Source organism: Selaginella moellendorffii, unplaced genomic scaffold (assembly GCF_000143415.4).
Source record: "Selaginella moellendorffii unplaced genomic scaffold, v1.0 SELMOscaffold_8, whole genome shotgun sequence".
NCBI classification, from domain to species: domain Eukaryota; kingdom Viridiplantae; phylum Streptophyta; class Lycopodiopsida; order Selaginellales; family Selaginellaceae; genus Selaginella; species Selaginella moellendorffii.
Genome location: NW_003314269.1, coordinates 2,330,104 through 2,343,847, shown reverse-complemented (window position 1 = coordinate 2,343,847; position 13,744 = coordinate 2,330,104). Strand labels below are relative to the sequence as shown.

The window sequence follows — 13,744 nt, the reverse complement described above, 5'->3', positions numbered from 1 at the left end:
CGTAAGCCGTGTGGTCAGCGCAAAACGAACTATTCTTTCGCCTTTTACTAAAGAATACCGTGTGTTGGCCACATAATAGCGGCATATCCAAATTTTTGGAACGCTTCCTCACGGAGGCACCCATAAATCTTTAATCTTAAGATGGATTGTCTATAATCTTAAGATTCTTTCTAAACAAGTTGACTAAATTAGGGGCTTTGGAGGCAGATTTTTTGCATGGCTTTCAGGCCGGATCTTAGGGAATTTCCTTCGCGCTGAGGCTAAGATGATACTCATTGCACTTTGCATTGGCTGATGTTAACGGATCTTCTGTAAGAGGTGGACGAAATTTCTGCATAATCAATGCCATAATTAAAGGGCCATCTACTCTTCCACGATCGAGAAGTTTTCTTTGTGCGATTGTTCCACTGACTTAATCTTAGGTAAATGAAGTTATAAGCTGTTATCCTTTTTTATCCGGTTTAGAAAAGCAAGAGTCTTTTGTTTGAGATTCTTGAGGCGAGAGTGGAGACTAGTTCAAACGAGAGTTATAATCTCTTAGTGGTATGTCCTTCGACAGTGGGATTTCTAATGAGACTTGACTAGCTGTTGGAAATGGACGAGAGTTTTGACATGTCAAAGCGAGGTCCAAGTTGTTCGAACAACTCTCTTTTCCTCCATTGTCACATTAGCTGGCACTAGTTCCAAGTTTTACAATCAGTTTGAGAGCACACTAAATCAAGTTACAACTTTTTCCTTGGACTTGAGAAGCGTCTTCCGGAATTCCTCGTTGGAATTGAGGGCCTCGTCACTTTTGAGGGCCGAGCCTTGCCACCCCAGAGGTTTAATCTTATCCCGCTCTACCTTTTCACTACCACCTGAAACATCTAAGTAACACATTCACGAACAGGCACACAAAACAAAGACAAGTTACCTTCTTGCTTTGGCTTTGGCTTGGAACGCGCTACACTGACTTTGCGGGCACCTAGCTTGGTCCTGTTTTTGCTGATAGCGGCTGCGAGATTCTCCTCGTTTTCGAAATCTATGTACGCGAGCCCCTGCATAGGAAGCAACTTCGTCAGAAACGTAAATTCGGTTTCGCAGCTTTTAGTCTTTACTCGAGAACGCCTTGTGTTCCGGTCCCTCAACAGTCTCACACCCTTGAGCCCACCGCAGGGAGTGAAAAACTCTTTTAGCTCCTTTTCCGTCAGCTGGAGAACATCCCTGGTAAGAACACACACGATGATAAAAGCAGCACCATACCTCCAGGTCGATGTTTGAAACAAATGCAGTCAGCTCATCTGTGAAGACACGGTTCTTCTTGAATTGTGTAGCGGCTTCTCCTCTTCCATCAGGGGGCTGGCCTTGTTCGTTTGGTTTCTCACGCTCAGATGCATCCCTGTCTCCTTCATTCGTAGCCATCTTGGCTTCAGAATGCAGCTTGCCAAGTTCACGTTTAGGAGCAACCTTCTGTCGTTTTTTCTCCTCTTTGACATCTTTAGGCCTTTTACGTTTCGCTGCTTGCGCCGAGCTTTCCTGATTGCCCCGTTCATGCTTCATCTTTGGCTCTTTAAACTCCTTCGTATCTTGAACAGCCTCTATTGACTGTATTTCTTCTAGCCTTTGTCCAGCCTGTACACAGGTACGTCAAGTAAAAAATTAGTCACTTTCAGTGCAAAAGCTCTACCTTTAAGGAAGCTTTCTCAAAGTCTTCCAATGTTCCAAACTCGCGTTCAAATTGCAGCCATGCCTCGCAGATTACCTGAAAACGACATGAACGATCACAATCAAGAATTAGAAGCCATACCTTTGAGCCATTCCCTTCGAGCTTTCTAGAGTAGCATTTCCTATATAGCGCTCGAACTTCATTTATATTTTCCAGTCCAAGCTCCATGTTGATGTACCCTTGCCAAACTTCAGTCATCCATCCGCTGCACAAGGTGACGCTTTGAATTAACGAGCGCTCGAAAACGGCTTACCTGGATTTAACCAAACGCTCCCAAATGCTTCGGGCCGCGCTGATATCCTTCGCTAAGCGAACTTCCATGCGTGCCCAGTATCCTTGCAGTCGCAATGACCGATCTACAAAGTCCGGAAAGTAGTTTGCCAGTAAATCGGCGGCACGCTGCAAGAGAAAAGAATCGCATACAAAACGTTTTAGAAACAAAAGGACGTACCTGAAATACTTCACGTAAACGCTCAACAGAGGCCATTTGCCTTCTCAAGCCATCCACCCGCGTTAAGAAGACGTCGAGATACTGCAATATATCTAGTTAGCAACTGCCAGCAACAACAGCTGCCTTTAGGTACCTCACTGGGCGTTTGGAAACCCCTCTTCATTGACTGCTCAAATACCTGGAAAAACCAATCAGATATATAAATAAATGCAACGCCGTACCTCAGACATTTCTTCATCCGAGCTATTAAAACGCTCTAATGTCAACAAATATTTTCTCCATAGCTCACCAACCCACGGGCAATTGCGCACTGCCCTTGCGTAGACATTTTTGCAGACCACTGCAACCTGAAATAATCTTTGTTAGTGTTTCCATAGCATAATAATCGCGCGAACTACCTTTAGCTTCTGATCCAGGTAACCGGTGTATTTCAGCCACAAATCACCGCTCACTGGGAAAGCTGTAACTGCACGTTCAAAAAGAACCTGGACTCTAGCTGGGTCGCTTTTACTTTTTTTCTGCTCGAAGTCAATATAGATCTGGAATCAGGATGATCAGCTAAAGCCAATTGCAATCAGCAAAACCTCGAGAATGAAAAACGTACCAAATAGTTCTGAAGAAGCTCTGCATCTGCAGGTTTTCCACTTAGACTGTTTTCGAAGACTTTGCACTCTAGCCATCCTGATTCTGCCTTTTTATACGCTGCCAACACGTTGGCATCAACGCCAGCAAACTTGTCTTCGAGACTTCCAATAGTTTTCCCTTGCTCCCGTTCCCACTCTATGTAGTCATTCAGCGTAGAGGCGTGATTACTAAGCGGTACTGCTAACTGCCTGTGAAACAGGCTCTCCACGCGTCCAGCTTGTTTTTCCTTTTCCTGCGTGACTTGATCTTCTAAGCTACAGCCTTCAAAAGAGACAGACTTTACCTTGTCACCATCGGTATATTCGGCCATAGTCAGCAAAACAGCTTGTTCAAACTCGCGATAAGCCTCCCAAATCGCCGAACCCTCCGTCGCGTGAATCCCAGAAGCAGTGATGGCTCTCTCGTAAAGCTCTCGCATTTTCTGAAGCCCCTGAGGTGTGCACTGTGAAACTCCTGGGTCCCTGTCCTCTACAAACTCCAAGTAATCCAGCCAGAGTGGCACGTCCTGGGAAAGGAAGAAAATCGGAAAAACAAACCACACAAAGCACGCGATTAGCAATCCGAGACGAGAATAAAGCTCACGTACCACGCACCAAGTACTCCCTGAGCCCGCGCTCATACAACTCCACCACCGGCGATATGTCGCTCCTGCGCCAGCGCGATCGTCGCAGCTAAAACTAGAAGAAGAAGATATCTAAAACTTACCCGTCCAAGAGATTTGCTTCGTCCCTGGCCCATTCCCGCCACATTCTCCCGGGTATCGGGAACAGGGCGTTCATGGCCTCCCTCGCGGCCCTGAGCCGGTCGAGATGCCCAGCCTTGCGAAGAGCAGCGACATACTGCGCAGAAACATAAAACACTTCACTGCCAAAATCCAAAATCGAGAACAAGAGAGAGAGACAGAAAGAGAGCAAAACCTGCTCGTGCGCCTCGTAGCTGTCCGGATTCGCGGCGAGCGCCACCTCCACAGCCGCGAGCTCGTCCTCCCCGTTCTCCCTCTCGCTCTCGCTATCGCTCGACGACGCCATTTCCTCGTCCGCCATGTTGCCCTCTTCAAACCAAGAACCCTAACCCATATCCATAAACCCTAAAGATTTCACGTGGACAAGTGAAAACCTAAAATATTTCCTTTTTTTACAAGCTTAAGGGATGAAATGTGTGTTTACTTTAAAGTTTTGAGAACAGGGAGTTGTATTAAATATCTTTTAACTTCCACCCTTATATCTCACTAGACCAGTCCGAATGACTGGTTGTTAACTGCGCCAAATGGCAGCCTATATAGAACACCCGAGTAACAATGCTTGATCACGGGCATCTTTGCAGTGCTTTGCTCGAGGCACATTGCAGCATCACTGGAAATCGATCGATCTTAACGAACGGAATGGCGTCGCTCGTCAATGCCACCGCCGCTCTCCAAGACGAAGGCCCGGCCAGCAACACCATCCGCGCCACCTTAACCATCGCCCTGGTGGCAGCGGTGATCGCGTGGTGGGCGATCGCCAAGAGCCGCTATGGTCTCAAGAATCTCCCGCCGGGTCCGCGAGGCCTCCCGATCATCGGCCACTTCCATCTCATCGGCCGCCTCCCACACGTCTCGCTCCAGCAGCTCTCCGCCAACTTTGGCCCGCTCATGTCCCTGCGCTTTGGCTTCGTCCCGGTGGTGGTGGTCTCCAGCCCCGCCATGGCGCGCGAGTTCCTCAAGACCCACGACACCGCATTCGCGGATCGCCCCTACAAGATCGCCGCGAACTTCATCTTCTACGGGCAGCGCAGCATCTCCTGGTCCTCGTACGGCGATCACTTCAAGAAGGCGCGCAAGCTCTGCGCCACCGAGCTCTTCACCGCGCGCCGCGTCACCTCCTTCACGCACATCATCCGGGACGAGCTCTGGAAGCTCAGCGGGGAGCTCCGCGCGGCGTCGGCGAGCGGCGAGGTTGTCAAGCTCCGGAGGTGTCTCCGAGGCCTGAGCTTCAACCTCATGACCCGGATCCTGATGAAGAAGGTCTACTTCGGCCCCGGCGCCTCCACCGACGAGAGCGCGCTGCAGGAGGCCAAGGAATTCGTCAACATCATCGACAGCGTGCTCACCGTGGGCGGCGCCTTCGCCATCACCGATTTCTTCCCCGGGACGAAGTGGCTCGACTGGACCGTCCCTGCCGCCAAGGCCGCCAGCGACAAGCTCGATAGCTTCCTCACCAAAGTTCTCGACGAGCAGCGCCCCGGCGAGGTCCCCGATTTCGTGGCCCTCACGAAGTCATACTTCGATGGCCCCGACCAGATGAAATACACCAAGGCACTCCTTGTGGTAAGCCTTGGATTTCCTTCAAACAGAGTCTTCATCGTACACTTTTTTTGACGATCTCTTCTTCACGCAGGACATGTTTCTGGGAGGATCTGAAACGTCATCCACAGTCGTGGAGTGGGCTATGGCGGAGCTCCTCCACTATCCCAAAGTCATCGCCAAGGCACAGGAAGAGCTCGAGAGAGTTGTGGGACGAGAGCGCATGATCGAGGAGTCGGACTTGCCCAAGCTCGAGTACTTTAACGCCGTGACCAAGGAGGTGTTTCGGCTCCATCCCCCGCTCACCATGATGGTCCCTCACACCACCGCTCAAAACCAGAAAGTCGCGGGCTACGACATCGCCAAGAACTCGATGATCTTCGTCAATGTCTTCGCCATCGGCCGCGACCCGAGCGTGTGGAGCAATCCCCTCGAGTTCAACCCCGACAGATTCATGGGCACGAGCTTCAACGTGCACGGCCACGACTTCGAGCTCCTCCCGTTTGGATCCGGCAAGCGGGGATGCCCGGGCCTTCCACTCGGCCTCCGCAACGTCCAGCTCGTTCTCTCCAACTTGCTCCACGGATTCGACTGGAGCTACGCGGGCGACATCGAGAAGCACCAGATGACCGAGGCTATGGCGGTGGTCAACTTCATGGAGCACCCGATTAACGTGAGAGTGTCGGCGCGCCTCGAGGATGCCACATACAAAACGCTGTCAATCAATACATAGTCAATCGCGCTGCAACGAATATAAAAATCTCCAGCCATTACTCTCACGACCGGTAATAAAATACCCTATCTAGACTTTGTTGTCCCTACATGGAAGTTACGATGAAGCTCCAGAATGTGGTATCTGGAAGCGTTCGGTGCAGTCGATCGTCCGATCGGCATAAACGAGATCGGCCACGACGTGTCGGCGCTTCCAGACCCAAATGTGGAACTCCCACGATTTCTCCGTCCGAGTGGAGACGCCAACAATGGGGTGTCGCCACCACGCCTGGAAGCTTGCCAGAGCTGCATGCCGTGGATCCTCACCTGGTAACTCGACGCTTCCACACAGCTCCCGCCCAAAACCTAAGCTCTACAATCTCCTCGTGGAGGCCAAGGAGAAGGTGGCGGGGCTTCCCATGCAAGCATCCCTACGTGCAGGAGGGAGCTTTGAGAATCCCAGGCTCTCCCGATGCATATGGCCGCCGGCTGATCCCGCCAGACATCTCAGATCCTGGCGCTCATCCGGCGACTTTGTGTCCAGACGCTTACGTGCTCCAAAGTTCGACGCGCCAGGGTCCAAAGTTTTAAGTTTTCCCACTCATCTGCCCTAGAAACAAGGAACAAGAAATTGACGAAGAGTCAAAAAATGTAGAGACCTTTTCCAGAAGGAAGTGCCATCGTCAACTATCATTCCACGTCGTGATCGATGTAGTTACAGGAGCCAATCGCGAAGATTGGGTGGAAGTTTTTAGAGTCCAAGTGAGGAAGAAGAGCATTCGAAAAAAAACTGTAGAGATCGTTTCCAATCATTCCACGTTGTACAGGAGTCAATCGCGAAGATTAGTTGGAGTTTTTAGAGTCCCAGTGAGGAAGAAGAGCGATGTCCCATTAGCGACGGAGATTGTATACATGTTGCAGTAGCCATTGGCGGCTCGGAACTGTCCAGTCCCTCCCACGACTGATAGCTCTCGCCCAGGAATATAGTACCTACAGTGGTCATCCCAGGAATTTCATCGAGGGTTCCAATCCAAGGAAGAAAAGATAAGCACGAACGGACCTGTCTAGCTAAGGCTGCTTCCTCTGTGTTGTCCCGACGTGGGAAAGCTACGACGAAGCTCCAGAATGATGTATCCATGGCGTGGGCGGCGTTGATATAGACGCCCTGGGCCCGGCCGAGAGTGGCGGCGGAGCCCCCATCGGCCGTGACGAGATCGTCAAACACGGCCACGCCGCCAATTGTGCCATTGTACACCTGGGATCGAAGAATGGGGGGCCCGCGACGTGGATCGCGGTGGGCTTCGTGGATGTAGAACTGGAAATCGATGGACTCGGCAGCGACCCAGATGGGCGCGAGGAAGACCAGCGGTAGCAGTAGCATTTCTCCTCTGTTTTGGAAAGAGGGGAAGATTCTCTGTTTTTAGGGTTCTTGGAATTAGGGCTCCTGATATTTTAGGGCTCTTCGATTCAAACGAATTGATTGCGCGCTCTTTTGTTTTGGTCGGTTACCAGAAACAGCTGCGGCCGGATCCCATCGCTCAGCCGCATGACGACGCAGCGAGCGAATCTCGACAAAACGCTCACCGCGCATAAACCTGGGAACTGTGATCGATGCGGTGGGGATCACTAACAGAGGAAAATGTCGAAGCTCCCGGCCGCGCTCTTGGTTGGATTCTTCACTATGTTGGGCACATTGTCGGCATTCGATTTCTTTTACCTCGTCTTGGAGGTTAGAGATGGATTCCAGATTGTTTCTCTTCGCAGCATTGATCTGTTTGGATATAGTGGCCTGGATCATACTGTGATGCCGCGACCAGCTGCTGCTACCCACAATCCGGGAAGCCAGCCTCCGATTTCTCGATCCATGGGCTCTGGCCAAACAATCTCGATGGAAGCTACCCCGAGAACTGCGATCCCTCGAGACCATTCAATGCCTCTCAAGTAAGTGTCCCAATCGATCCGATGGAAGACGAACGAAGATCTTAAACCTGATTCCAGATTGGAGGTCTTCGCGGCGACATGGACGCGCTGTGGAGCTCGCTATCCTGCCCGAGTAGCAACAGCGAGAAATTCTGGGCGCACGAGTGGGAGAAGCACGGGACGTGCTCGGAGAAGATCCTGCGCAGCCAGCGCGATTACTTCGCCGCTGCGCTGCGCCTGAGGAAGAGCGTGGATCTTCTGGGAGCGCTGGAGCAAGCAGGAATCTCGCCCGACGGAAAATCCTATGCCCTTTCCCTGATCAAGAACGCGCTCCAGGACGGAGGATATGCCCCTGGAATCACCTGCAATGCCGACGACGACGATTCCGGGAGCTCCCAGCTCTACCAGATCTATCTGTGCGTGAGCAAAGAGAATCTAGAGATCACGCCCTGTCCTGTGCTCCCTCGCAGCTCTTGCCACTCGAGAGTGGAATTCCCATTGTTTTGATAAACCCTAGCTAAATTTCATTCTTGTGCGCATTTTGGGGGAGAGAGGGAGCGTTCTGCGATCGATCGCTCCATAATGGAAGCTGGAGCGCCGAGCGACCGGCGCATTCTTAGGTTCGACTGCCTGCTGGATTGTATTGTTTCTGGATCTCTTTCTTTCGGGTTTAACGCTGCTACCTCGCATGGATTCTGGGGTCTTGCCGCTTGAGGAGCCGAATGGATCATGCAGCAGGAGATTTCCGAGCGATACCTTCAAAAGGAGGGCCAATGCTTTGCAAGTCCTCGAGATTCCTCAGCAAAACGAGCGAGGAAAGAAAGAACATCGTCAAAACGAGGTGACATTTTCCTTTTATAAGCCTTTCAAGAGTGGTGTTCGTCTTCTTTGTGCTACACCAGATCGAAGGATTGCATACGGCGCTAGACGTGGTTAGAAGAGAGATAGTCAATGTCCAGCATGAGGTGTGTGATTGTTTCTTTCTTTCTTCCTTTCGTTTTTCCTTTTCATTCACATAAGCTCCCGCAGGCTGAGAAGCTCTCGAGTAACATCGTGGCTGCGCAGCAGGAGTTTTTGCAGCTGGTTTCTCAGGTTTATGGATTTAGTACTCTGCCACTTGAAGCGTAAAGTCTTTGCAGATACAAAAATGTGTACCAGAGCATACTAAGGATGCCAAACACCTGCCAGACAGAAGATTTTCATCACTACAAATCCGTAGTGAGAGCATCTTCAGTAGCTGCTCCACTGGCAAGTCAGGCTCTACTAACAGTGGTGGCCCTGGACGAGGTAGCCGAGTCCAAAGAGAGTTGCTCGAAATGCCGAGCGAGATATCTTCGAATTCCACAAAACAAGTAATGTTGTTCTCGCCATGCAGACTGGTATCTAGCATAATGTTTTCACTTTACAGGGTTGGCTGTGGAAGACCCCTCTCACGTCTAATGATAAGTCCCTGAAAAGTCGGTGGACTCGAAGATGGTTTGAAGAAGTTTATAACTTTATTTCTCGTTGGGATATTTTTATTATGTACCTTGATGCAGGTTCTACTTGAAAGGATTTCTTTTGAGCTACTACAGGGTGAAGGAGAGCTTGACATCGCCAGAGATGGATATCCAGAGCAAAGAACCAAGGCGAATCTTTGATGTGTGCCTTCCCGTTTAACTTTCTTCTAAACTACTTTGTTTTTCTTTTGTAAGCTATCCAGTAGGAACACGGTCATTCGGAAGCCTCACTGGGACGACCTGGGTAAGAAAGTTCACGATGCAAGGAAATTTGCTCCAGACGGGGATGCTTTTGTTGGTGATGATCCATCAAGCTTTCTTGGGTTTCTCATCTTTGTTCAGATACCGGAGGTACCATTGTTTAAATTTTTTGTCTGTATTGAGCCCTTTTCACAGGGAAAGCTATGCCTGCAAGCAGAAACCACCGAGGTTGCTGCTTCATGGCTCTCGCTGTTTTCTAGACGTCTGATGCAAGTAAGTTAAGTTAGCAAAGTGGTGGTATGCTAAAAGAAATGGTTTTATTTCAGACCTCATATGTAGAAAAGGCCCAGGTTTCGCACATGCAACCAGATAAAACCGTGCTCAAGTAACAAGAATGTATATATTTCTTTCCTTGTTCTTAATTTGCTTGCTGTCAGATTGCTGGAAAATCCTAATGTCGAGCACTGGGATTTTAAGGACTGTGCTGATACGGAGTCTTTACTTATTGGCCTTTCGGACTTGCTTCCAAGCTGTTCCGTAAGTTGACACCATTCCAGTTTATTTTCCTACTAACGTAGCCTCAACTCTTTCAGTCCGTCAAGAGCCTTAGTTTAGCAAACTGCAAGCTCGGTGACAAAGAGATGTCAAAGATACAAGGACACTTAGCGACCATGTCCATGTCTTTGAAGGTTGCCCTTGAAAGACTTGACTTTAGTGTAAGTGTAAAGTGAAGTGCCATCGCTATTAGCATTTTGTTGACGCTACAGGAGAATATGATTCGAGCAAAAAGTGCTTCGGGTCTGGGTTTGGCAATCTCTGAAAGTAGCACACTCCAGGAACTACTTTTGGACCATAACCAGCTCTCTGACCGGGTTTGCTCATACATACATCGTTTTCACTGACATGAACCAAAAACTGTAGGGGCTGGAGATTCTTGCAAGAAATATTTGGGAGACTGGCCGTCCTATAACTGCCGCACTTCAGAAACTTTCAGTGGTCGACAATGGGATAACCGATAAAGTATTTCATACAGCTTTGAGTGTAAAATATTGCCATGACGTTTGCTGCCTGTGCAGGGCGTTCACACACTAGCCGATATCATCGGCAAGGCACCGCCGCCGATCGGACTCAAAGCTTTGCACATTGGAGAGAACAAGATTTGTGATCAAGGAGCGGCTGTAAGTGAAAGTTTTTATTATTCTCATTCTTCCAAACAAAATCAAGCTAAAAGGCATCTGTGGTTTTTCCAGATTATGAAAATCTCCAAAGCCCTTCCAAGCATCGCCGTCGACTTGCAGAGCAACTTGAGCGGCGGCGAGATTGTCCTGGCTCAACCAAAAGCAAGCTTTCCATGCGCCAGGATTATTAAGGCAAGTTTTTTCCATTGTCATCTGCGAGGAACACGCCAGAGCTCGCGTTGGCTGTCCGTCTCCCACACCACAATGTAGCCGTCGTCCTCCACCGAGAGCCCGGCCGTTCTAACACAATTCGGCTGTGGCTTGCAGTAGACATTGGATGCGAAGGCAAACTGCGGCTTTCTCCCCCAATTATCCACAATGACCATATTGGAATCGACTTGGAGGCTGACGGAACACGATGCATACCGGTTCTTCATGACCCTCCCGCTGTTCCACACCTCCCTCTTGCCACCCAGGCCATCACGCCACTCGTAGAGGACGAAGTAACAGTCGCTCCTGATCAAGGCCTTGAACTTCTGGTTTTTCGACTCCAAGATGTACGGACCCATGAAGAAGGAGCCGACGGATCCATGCCCGCTGATCATGCTCGTCGCAAAAGGCCAGCAGTCGTCCACGGCGAGGTCCAGATCGCCAGGCACGGCGTCCCGGCGGAGCAAAGAGAAAGCTGACTCGTTCCAAAGATCACGGCCATGCAAGCTCGAGTTGTCCGTGGTTTCAACGCTCCAAAGCTCCTCTCTGTCCGGCTGTCCCTCCCAAGAGACGTAGTCAATGGCAAAGAGCTTGGAGAAGACGATCATGGATCCATACCCGTGAGCTTGGGACTCGGTGTAGATGGTGTTGAAGATGTCCCAGTAGGCTTGCTGCAAGGTTTGGGTGGACAAGATCATGGACTTATCGGGCGAGATGGAACACAAGCTGTAAACCCTGGAGGGGGCGATGCTGAAGAACCAGAGGCGTATCGAGGCTTTGATCCTGTTCGTGACCATGAACGTATAGCTGAAGCTCCTGCCTGAGCTGTACGAGGAGTCGTAGGAGAGCTGTCTGATGCGATTGGAGATGGCATTTGTAATCCTCCTGGCTTCGAACTGGGAGAAGCGTCCCACATGCCTCCTCTCCCGGATCGTCACGCTAGAACCAGGCCAAGGTTGCAGGAAGAACAGTAAGATGACAAGGGATGCCACCCTGATCATGGCGTGCCTAGAGAGAGAGAGAGAACGAGCCACTTTTTATAAATGAGTCAGACAAAACTTGGCAGCTACGATAATCTACATTCGAAAGGCTTGTTTTATATAGGAGGAAGGCGCCGAAGCTCACCTTGAACTTATAATGTTTGTATTCGGGCTATAGGCTGATGATGAACATAGGGACCAGAGAACAAAGTTACAAGTGGTGTAGATCTTGAAGTGAGTTCTGAGTCGTTGATCCTATCCTGTGTCGTACAAGGGCCAGCCAAGCTGGGGCCCAACCACTCCATCGAGATCGTGAAGAACGATCCTGTATACGACGCTGAAGCATTCCAATATCTTCGTGACAATTCCAATCTAAGTGTGTGACAAAAGAATGGACGCAGCAAATGCTGGAGAAAGTCATGTTTGTTATTTAAGATATATTTGATAACTAAGCAAGAACTCAACCACAACCCCATGTTCAGTATCATGGGTATGATTCTAGGGATATTCTTATATATATTGTGTTATTGAGATTGGACACATTTTCTAGTGGCATTTCCAGTCAGAAATCGATTTTCATTGGATCTTGAGTGGGCGGCAAGGTTGCAAGGTTCCCTCACAATAGATGGTGACCACAGTGGGATGCCTTTAACTGAGACATCATCCCAGATGTAGATCTATACACTCTTGACAAAGGAAAATAGATGGTGGCTGCAACTCTTCAATAAACATCAGCTTTGATATTTTTGCCACTCTCACAGAAGATGAGGATCACTCTGAGAGCACCACACATTCCTCCTCAAGGCTTTTTATGTGGTCGATTGAAGGAACAGTATTAAATTACTAATATTATGAAAAATCTTATTAGAAGTTAAGATATCCATCATCTCCAAATTGTTGATAAAAATTTTCACCTAAAAAGAAAGGCTTCCAGAATATAATCCATTATTAAGGTATATACTCTATAAAGTCTTGGAGCACTAAAGACTAAGGTTCCAAATATATAATAGGGATAATGGTTGTTTAACTCCTCATTAAATATCATATTAACGCTTCTAGAGGTATTGCATGAAGGCTTATAGCCACCATCACTGGATAATCATTTCAATATCCAAAAGTATCACATTAAAGCTTATAACCATAAACCAACAAAGTTTCCATCTCTTTGGTAGGAAAAAAATTGGTATGAAAATGTTCTTCCTATCTGTATCTGGGAAAAGAAAAGTTTAAACCTCGTTGGTTTATACTTTTTTAAAACATTCTGATTCCCTCTTAGGTCCATAGTGTCCATTCAGTTGGGCGAATTCACCCAAATGGAGTAGTGTTTATACATCTAAAAAGTATCACAAGACTTTCTTGTTAGTATAGAATTTAGTGTCTTATTAGAATAACATAGCAGTGGTCCAGATGGCACTAGGAGAATGGTATGGGATGCCATTGGAGATGCTGAGAGATCCGTTAATCGTAGGAAGAAAGCATTTCTTCGCACATATCACATAGCCATCGACTTTTCCTCCCAATTCCCCTCGTGCAATCGGGCTTTGGTTCGTCCAAAACTGAAGAGATTCCTCTCGATCCTCCCAGACTATCATTTTTGTTTCGCGTCCAATCGTTTTCATTCTTGTAGTTTCTAAAGCAAAAGAGATTATATGGAGTTTAAGTTCATCCTCTGAAAGGCCAGCCGAAGCTCATCTACGTGAAAATCGGGCTTTTTGCAATGGGCCCTCCTTTTTCTCTCTTCTTTCTTTCCTATTAGGCAGAAACAAGTAATGTTGTTCTTGCCACACAGACTGGTTGATAATTCCATTTTATAGGGTTGGCTGTGGAAGACCCCATGTCCAATGACAAGTCCCTGAAAAGATGGACTCGAAGATGGTTTGAAGAAGTTAGAACTCGTTGCTATACCTTAGTACAGGTTCTACTTAAAAGGATTTCTTCTATGCTACTTCAGGGTGAAGGGGAG

The 13,744-nt window shown here is 48.7% G+C and overlaps 3 protein-coding genes, 1 long non-coding RNA gene and 1 other non-coding gene across 7 annotated transcripts; 4 read left to right on the top strand and 1 right to left on the bottom strand.

Moving 5' to 3' along the window:
* The first annotated feature begins 3 nt into the window (after nt 1–3).
* On the top strand, nt 4–120 carry LOC112345483. Its single transcript, XR_002992071.1, has one exon. It is a non-coding gene; the product is annotated as a U5 spliceosomal RNA (small nuclear RNA).
* A 493-nt stretch (nt 121–613) lies between these two features.
* Nucleotides 614–3,867, bottom strand: LOC9632115 (squamous cell carcinoma antigen recognized by T-cells 3). Of its 3 annotated transcripts, none has more exons than XM_024672246.1 (16): nt 3,719–3,867; nt 3,507–3,640; nt 3,395–3,449; nt 3,085–3,306; nt 2,761–3,033; nt 2,555–2,695; nt 2,378–2,503; nt 2,290–2,334; nt 2,157–2,237; nt 1,959–2,104; nt 1,787–1,910; nt 1,667–1,741; nt 1,243–1,611; nt 1,098–1,190; nt 914–1,037; nt 614–866 (listed from the first exon to the last, which is right to left on the bottom strand). In XM_024672246.1, exons 1-16 carry the CDS (start codon nt 3,842–3,844, stop codon nt 718–720), a joined length of 2,283 nt encoding a protein of 760 aa, XP_024528014.1. In that variant the 5' UTR covers nt 3,845–3,867; the 3' UTR covers nt 614–717. The 3 variants fall into 3 exon arrangements, with proteins under 3 accessions (XP_024528014.1, XP_024528015.1, XP_024528016.1); XM_024672247.1 differs by having other exon boundaries at nt 614–857; XM_024672248.1 differs by lacking the exon at nt 3,719–3,867 and having other exon boundaries at nt 3,388–3,449; nt 3,507–3,621.
* Nucleotides 3,868–4,031: 164 nt separating this feature from the next.
* On the top strand, nt 4,032–5,889 carry LOC9632114 (cytochrome P450 71A1). The gene is made up of 2 exons (XM_002967351.2): nt 4,032–5,106; nt 5,177–5,889. Exons 1-2 carry the CDS (start codon nt 4,099–4,101, stop codon nt 5,813–5,815), a joined length of 1,647 nt encoding a protein of 548 aa, XP_002967397.2. The 5' UTR covers nt 4,032–4,098; the 3' UTR covers nt 5,816–5,889.
* Nucleotides 5,890–7,432: 1,543 nt separating this feature from the next.
* On the top strand, nt 7,433–8,427 carry LOC9635721 (ribonuclease 1). The gene is made up of 4 exons (XM_002967350.2): nt 7,433–7,522; nt 7,579–7,734; nt 7,792–8,169; nt 8,266–8,427. Exons 1-4 carry the CDS (start codon nt 7,433–7,435, stop codon nt 8,425–8,427), a joined length of 786 nt encoding a protein of 261 aa, XP_002967396.2.
* A 1,181-nt stretch (nt 8,428–9,608) lies between these two features.
* Nucleotides 9,609–10,112, top strand: LOC112345453. Its single transcript, XR_002992051.1, has 4 exons — nt 9,609–9,686; nt 9,740–9,798; nt 9,851–9,950; nt 10,007–10,112. It is a non-coding gene; the product is annotated as an uncharacterized LOC112345453 (long non-coding RNA).
* The last annotated feature ends 3,632 nt before the right edge of the window (nt 10,113–13,744 follow it).

Coding starts and splice junctions, on each gene's coding strand:
- LOC9632115 (XM_024672246.1), bottom strand. CDS start 3,844: ATGGCGGACGAGGAAATGGCGTCGTCGAGCGATAGCGAGAGCGAGAGG. Junction 3,450..3,506: donor GAAGCAAATCTCTTGGACGG/GTAAGTTTTAGA, acceptor GCGCTGGCGCAG/GAGCGACATATCGCCGGTGG. Junction 3,034..3,084: donor AATATACCGATGGTGACAAG/GTAAAGTCTGTC, acceptor CAAGTCACGCAG/GAAAAGGAAAAACAAGCTGG.
- LOC9632114 (XM_002967351.2), top strand. CDS start 4,099: ATGCTTGATCACGGGCATCTTTGCAGTGCTTTGCTCGAGGCACATTGC. Junction 5,107..5,176: donor ACACCAAGGCACTCCTTGTG/GTAAGCCTTGGA, acceptor TTCTTCACGCAG/GACATGTTTCTGGGAGGATC.
- LOC9635721 (XM_002967350.2), top strand. CDS start 7,433: ATGTCGAAGCTCCCGGCCGCGCTCTTGGTTGGATTCTTCACTATGTTG. Junction 7,523..7,578: donor TCTTTTACCTCGTCTTGGAG/GTTAGAGATGGA, acceptor GTTTGGATATAG/TGGCCTGGATCATACTGTGA. Junction 7,735..7,791: donor GACCATTCAATGCCTCTCAA/GTAAGTGTCCCA, acceptor ACCTGATTCCAG/ATTGGAGGTCTTCGCGGCGA.